This window comes from Corylus avellana, chromosome ca1 (genome assembly GCF_901000735.1).
Source record: "Corylus avellana chromosome ca1, CavTom2PMs-1.0".
NCBI classification, from domain to species: Eukaryota; Viridiplantae; Streptophyta; class Magnoliopsida; order Fagales; family Betulaceae; genus Corylus; species Corylus avellana.
In genome coordinates, this window is record NC_081541.1 from 46526690 (window position 1) to 46533411 (window position 6722).

At 36.8% G+C, this 6722-nt stretch overlaps 3 protein-coding genes across 3 annotated transcripts; 2 read left to right on the forward strand and 1 right to left on the reverse strand.

Moving 5' to 3' along the window:
- Window positions 1-762: 762 nt before the first annotated feature.
- On the forward strand, window positions 763-1812 carry LOC132178063 (thylakoid lumenal 19 kDa protein, chloroplastic). The gene is made up of 2 exons (XM_059590526.1): window positions 763-1251; window positions 1335-1812. The coding sequence occupies exons 1-2, from the start codon at window positions 845-847 to the stop codon at window positions 1666-1668; spliced, it is 741 nt and encodes a 246-aa protein (XP_059446509.1). The 5' UTR covers window positions 763-844; the 3' UTR covers window positions 1669-1812.
- A 1515-nt stretch (window positions 1813-3327) lies between these two features.
- Window positions 3328-4904, reverse strand: LOC132167291 (uncharacterized). Its single transcript, XM_059578211.1, has 2 exons — window positions 4644-4904; window positions 3328-3927 (listed from the first exon to the last, which is right to left on the reverse strand). Exons 1-2 carry the CDS (start codon window positions 4855-4857, stop codon window positions 3698-3700), a joined length of 444 nt encoding a protein of 147 aa, XP_059434194.1. The 5' UTR covers window positions 4858-4904; the 3' UTR covers window positions 3328-3697.
- A 1181-nt stretch (window positions 4905-6085) lies between these two features.
- Window positions 6086-6625, forward strand: LOC132173647 (pectinesterase inhibitor-like). The gene has a single exon (XM_059585208.1). The coding sequence runs from the start codon at window positions 6086-6088 to the stop codon at window positions 6623-6625; it is 540 nt and encodes a 179-aa protein (XP_059441191.1).
- Window positions 6626-6722: the final 97 nt, after the last annotated feature.

Sequence of the window (6722 nt, forward strand, 5' to 3'; positions counted from 1 at the left end):
TACATTGCAATTTTTTAGTGATTTACGAACATTGTTTCAATTAAAAGTTTGAAAATGATATGTATAATTTTTTATTTATTTTTTCTATTTTTTATTGAAAGAAGACGAGAGTTTCGTTTGAATATATAAGGGGATGGGATCCTCTACAATTCTATGCTTCTAAGGGATAAAGAATAATGTTATTTTCCATACTAATTTAACACATTCATTATATATCCATCAACATGACGTGTTTTAAATGACTTTTCGTGCCAATCGCTTAAAAAAACAGAAGCGTTAACCACTTAAAACAATGCAAGTCAACTAGTACATAGTGAGTAAGAAAAATAGCATAAACTCAATGAGAGACTAACTTGGGAGCAACATTTTACAAGGACAATTGAACTGAGATCATCCTCAAGAGGTAGCTCAATCGGTTGGGACCGCGTCTAATGAAGTGAAAGTCACTAGTTCGAATCTCTTTCTCCCTCTTGTGCTTGTGCAGATATGTTAAAAAAAAAAAAAAAAAAATTGAACTGAGATCCCTTATATTTGGAATACATAATATTACCCATATTTCCTCTGTTTTGAATGGCTCTATCTCACATCTCCCCTTTAATTTATCCTTCCTTCCCTTTTAAACGTGAAATCTGTGTCCAGAAAAATTTCCTATGTATCATGACATGGCACACAGTCAAGGCCCACCTGTATTGACTACCCTCTATGGCCCCACATGATTGCCAAGTAATCACAATCGTTTGGATCCTAACACAAACTCTCTTCCACAGTATTGGATAAGGAAAATCTTCCAAGCCTCGGTAGAGATAACAGAAAAAAACACAACCACACCCACTTTTCCATCTCCATGGCCACCATATTCTCACCCTCAGCCCTCCTCCCCTCCTCCTCCTCCACCACCACCACAAAACCACCACAAACTCCACCCTTGAGCAAACCCCACCTACCTATCCCACCCACCAAACCTCCCCTAACTGCCTTATTAACTACCACTCTAACTGCCACAGCCCTTGCCACCACACTCCTCACCACTCCTCCTCCTTCCCTAGCTGACTCTCCACCCACAGCCTATCGCCTCTACTACGGCACTGCCGCTAGCGCAGCCAACTACGGCGGCTACGGCGGCAACTCCGACAAGAAAGCCTCTGCCGAGTACATCTACGACATACCGGACGGTTGGAAAGAGCGGTTGGTCTCAAAGGTTGAGAAGGGAACGAATGGCACCGACAGCGAATTCTACAACCCAAAGAAAAGGTCGTTTTTCACGTAACATCGTTTCAATTATATGACAGTCATATAACGGAACTGAATTTAGTTGTTTATCAACATTGTAACAGGTCAGAGCGAGAGTACCTCACTTTCCTTGCTGGGTTTCGTCAGCTGGCGCCTAAGGATGCGGTGTTGAACAACTTGGCACTGTCGGACGTGGATTTGCAGGATCTGATAGCGAGCGCCGACAGGGTGACATCCGAGGAGAGGAAGGACGAGAGTGGACAGGTTTATTATGTGTACGAGGTTGATGGGGTTGCTGCACATAGTTTGATCTCCGTCACTTGTGCTAATAATAAGCTCTATGCGCATTTTGTCAACGCGCCTACGCCGGAGTGGAACAAGGACCGGGACATGTTGAGGCATGTTCATGAGTCTTTTAAGACTGTTGGGTCGTTTTAATGTGTACTTTGTTTGTGGGGGGATTGTTGATAGAGCAAAGAGAGGCAGGTTTTAATACTACAATTATAGATTTTGTTGATGTTAATCCTTGTTCTTCTAAAGTTTTCTAAGTTCAATTTAATGTCATGAAGAGTTGATGTTTTATCTCTGCAATCTGAAATTAGTCCTTATTAAGTCAATCATCACACACTAATCCTATATATCTGTGTGGTTGTCCCAACAACTTTAAGAAACTAATTCTATTTGTGAAGAAGATTTTGTGCTAAACTTTCAATTAGCTTGCAGTTTTGGTTTATGTTAGTTCACGGTGAGTTTCCCTTTGAACTTCTCTGTTAATTCAACTGAAGAAGGGTCTGCTATTAAGACAGGAAAAGGTCCAGAATAGTTTGAGTTCAGGGTGTCAGAAAATAGTTTGAATTGAGCTGAATAATTGAAGATGGATCCTTTGTAGTTTGGTCACATTGAATTAAATAGTGATTTTGGGTGATTGAAAGAAAATATCAATCTATAAGCATATATGCAGGAAGTAACCACTATTTCCCTTAATGTTCTTCCTGTAAAATCCAACTTTTGATTAGAAAATGGTCGGATCCATTGGAAGTATGGAAGTGATAAAACTGTTTGACTAGAAACCTGAAAGAAGAAATCTTGCTGTGTGAGTTAAGGTTCACCATCTTGAGGCCTAATGTCTAGAATTCACTTTGAAAATTGGTTTGTTAAAGGATGGTGCCTAAGAGTTTATATACATATAGTTGAAATTGCACTTAAGCTATGTGAGACATTTAGAATCGTAATATTTGACATTCATGGCAGCACAGTCTATCCCATACGTCACTCATTTCGTGACTCGAACTTGTGATATGAAACCAAATTCTAATACCAAATGATACAAATCTCAAATAGAAATTCCACTTTAAGTCATGTGGGACTCAAGATCATAACATGTCGATTATGATATACATTAATTTCAAGTTGTCTGCTCTTCTTTTGTCCTTCAACATATTGGATGTTATGGCTCCTTCTAAATCTGGGATAGTATGCGAACCTTTTGCTCGGATAAACATAGGAGAAGAAATGCAGGCAAACATGCTTGCTTAGCAACTTTATGTTTTATTTTGCACAAATATGGGGATTGCTTGGTTGCAGTAGGGTAGCAATAAAATCTTACAAATGCAGTATTGAATAGAAGGGCTTTTAAAATTGTTTGAATCATAAGGCCAAATTAGGCTGAATAAAGGCTATTGCATCTTCTCCTCGGCGCCATGTTTGATTGCCAAGTGAAACCTTAATCCTTTCATTTCAGTGTAACAGTGGTATATAACCTAGGGAGCACAAGAGCATAATTTGTTGATGTATTGAAATGGCTTATGGAGTGAGCTTTCATCTCAGCCTCAGGTGAATACAGCAATCTGAACTATTGGCAAAATGTGAAATGCTAATTCTTCCACCATCAACCAAAATTATTCTACTTAAAAATTTGCTTGAATTATTGAACTGAAGAACTGCTAGATCAATCACAGAAGCAAAGGGAGCACAATGCTTTTAAGTACTCTTAAATGTCATTCTAATTTGGCAAACTTACAAGGGGCTCTCACAGATCGCTTGGTTACCTCAGACATCCAAAGGCCAAATGAATTCATCAGTGCAAGAAACATCATGTAAATTCTAACCAGAAAACATTACAAAATGAAGGCCAAAAATTCAGCTTATAACCTATACCACAAATTATAAGACTTGCCATTTCTCTTTTCCAAAGCATCAAAAGCTGATTTCTATCTGGACCAGATGCATAACATATATCATGGTATTAATAAGCAGTCAGCACCACTTCTTGTGCTAATCTTGTAATACATTTAAGCCAAATGTGGCAAAAGGTGAACCCATCATCATAAAAAAAAAAAATTCAGCTTATCGCCTATACAACAAATGATAAGACCCTCCATTTTTCTTCTCTAAAGAACCTAAAAAATCTAAAAAATCTAAAGCAGATCGATATCTGGATCAGATGCATAAATATATCATGAAATTACTAGTACAAAGTGAACCCATCATCATAGGAAACATGCCACCCTTGTCGACAAGGTGGGGCATTTTCATCATACTCAGCACAACAGCTCCATCTTTTCTTCCAATTGGCACTTCCAGTGCTTGGTCTATTATTCTTTTCATTCCATTTGTAAACAATTACTCCAGATCCGTCACTCCACTCTCCATCAATTCCTTGGTGAGGTGGAGCCAGTGCAAACAGCCCCTTCTCTCCTACAAACATTAAAAGTATATGACCAACATCAAGAACAAAAATAATTTTGGAAGACTATGCTCCACATATTGCATCTATAGAAACCCAACTGCATTAAAGAATGAAAAATATATAGATAGACGAACGTCAAGCATATACCATGTTTGTCAAAGTTTTGCTTGCTGTCTTCTGTTTTCTCTTCTCAAGATAACAAACAATTCAAAACACAAAACACAAAACACTCATAAAAATACATAAACAATTTTCACCTTTATGTTGAATCACAACTTTCAAACCAAAAACTAAATAAATACACCCCCAAAACTCTTACAAATGGTAAGATACGTGAAAACAACATAAAAAGGTAACATATTTACAAATGGTGATGGCTTTGTGATACAGGATGTTCTCTATAGACATTTTTCCAAAAGAACTTCAAAGAAGTCGTTCTATCTGAAGTTCAAACTTTTCTTTACCCTCTTAAATATATCATATTGTTTGCCTCTCCAGCTCCAACATGTATCTTGAAGCCTTTTACGTTCTCCTAGTAACCAAATTCCAACTGGGTGTGACATTTTTCTTACTTGGTGAAATGGGTTCACGTTTGATTAGCTCTATTTTAAAGCCTCGACTTTGTTCATAAAAAACAAATCTTGGAAAATAATGTCATCTATAAACGAAGATACACGTACATACATAAACATGTGGATGAGAAAAGAGATTATCAGTTACATACCGGTGGTGTGGCCATGGAAGGAGCAAGCGGTTGGGGAATTGTCTTTGTCTAAATAAAGGGTCTTGCACCTCAGGCATCGCTTCTTTGTCTGAATTTGGGCTGTGCTTGGTCTGCTCTGGTTGGTGTTCAAGCAAGACTTGATCTTTATCCCATGATTTGATGGCTTGCAATTGCTGAGGAGGCTCTGAGAAAGATGGTAAAAAGCTGAAGACATGTCATCAATGTTCCAATTGTGAGGAAGGAGGATAGGTGGGGCTGTCAGTGAGTGTGAGATATTGTCGAAGTGGAGATAGCCAAGTGGCCCATGATGAGTTTTGGGCTTGGAAGGCCGTAAGAAAGAGAAAACGATTTATATCATATTTTTATTTTTATTTTTATTTCATATGTAACATGTTAAGTAGCTATTGGATTAACATTGTTAAAAATAAATAAAATATTTCAAAGGCCAATTAATTGTGTCACGTCTCAATAAAGTGGGATAAAAACGCACACATTAACATTAAAAGGTAATTATGAGATAAAAATCTGATTTCTAGTATTACTTTTATATTTATTGATTTAAACCCTTAAAAGCTTCCCACTTGAATTTCTTGATTTATGGTTGAGTATTTGCGTTCTAGATCTCATGACTCCACCTGTAGGCAATGATATTGCCACCTAAGAAGACTTGATCTTCTCTTATTCACTTATGCCGGTAGCAAAAAGGTTGGAGGAAATTTGTTTGAGGATAAAGTTTTCATCCAAAAAGATCCCTAAGAACATGTGAGAATTACATGTTTTAGAGAAATTTCACATGCCACATCATTATATGATGAAGTGACAGTGTCAATTTACCATTAATATTTTTTAAAAAATTTAACAATAGTTAAACTGTGATTTTAAATATCAAAATATAATTTTACTAAACACTTCACTGCAATTTTAAAATTTACAAATTTTAAAACTTCAAATCCAAACGGACTCTTCTTCTTCTTCTTAGTGCTTGATTGGCTTTAATTTCTTGACCCCGAGGGAAAGTCTTTTTAAGGAGACAAAAAAAAAAAACTAAAATCTTATCATAAATTTACGCTCTTTCTTTATTTCCCACGCAACATGCTCTTATATATATTTATATATATATATATATATATATATATACACTTTAATGCATTGAATAACCTGCATTGTTATAAGAGTAATGCTACTTATTTTATACTTGTGGTTTGGATCAAAATCAAATAGCCACTTAATTATAAAATAATCTTATGAGATTATTCTGATTTGATTAATTTCTTGTCAAGGTAAGCAACTAATGTGTAATTAATATATAAATAAACAATGAATCTACAAATCTATCACAATAAATGTCTTATTCTTTCTTGAATCATTATATATATGTGATCTAATTGCATCATATACCACACACTCCGAAGAGATCAACCCCCACACCCAAGTTGAAAGAAATGGCACCTTCTTCCTTGTTCATTTCTCTTTTACTAGCAATATTGCTTTGCATTTGCCCCACAAATGCAAGGCCTTTGAAGATATCTGAGAGCATGCTCAATTTCATATGCTCCAAAACAGAGGACCCTGCCTTCTGCAAGCAGGCTTTGAAATCTGATCCTCGAACAGCCACAACCGACCTTCAAGGCCTTTCCCAAGTCGCAGTAGACTTGGCCAATGCCACTGCTGCAGGGACTTATCCATTGATTCAGACGCAGCTAAACCAGACAAAGGATCCTGCGCTCAAACAGCAGTACACAGTGTGCTTAGACTCCTATAAAGAAGCCATTGATAACATTGAATATGCGAGGGAGAAGTTGAGCTCCAAAGACTACATTGCCGCGAACCAGGCTGCATCGGCTTGCATGACTGATGCTACCAAATGCCAAGATGCAACTACAACAACTGAGGCGTTTTCTCTCCCACAAGAAACTAAGAAACTCTTCCAGCTTTGTAAGATAACTTTTCTTATCTCTGTACGTCTATCTGCGATCAACTAAGGGAAATTTGAGGTCTTTTTTTTTTTTTTTTTTTTTTAATTTTTAATTTTTTTATTAGATATAGGGTGTCCTTCTTTTGCATGATTTTGTCGTCACA

Coding starts and splice junctions, on each gene's coding strand:
- LOC132178063 (XM_059590526.1), top strand. CDS start 845: ATGGCCACCATATTCTCACCCTCAGCCCTCCTCCCCTCCTCCTCCTCC. Junction 1,252..1,334: donor TTCTACAACCCAAAGAAAAG/GTCGTTTTTCAC, acceptor ACATTGTAACAG/GTCAGAGCGAGAGTACCTCA.
- LOC132167291 (XM_059578211.1), bottom strand. CDS start 4,857: ATGTCTTCAGCTTTTTACCATCTTTCTCAGAGCCTCCTCAGCAATTGC. Junction 3,928..4,643: donor CTTCCATGGCCACACCACCG/GTATGTAACTGA, acceptor TAATGTTTGTAG/GAGAGAAGGGGCTGTTTGCA.
- LOC132173647 (XM_059585208.1), top strand. CDS start 6,086: ATGGCACCTTCTTCCTTGTTCATTTCTCTTTTACTAGCAATATTGCTT.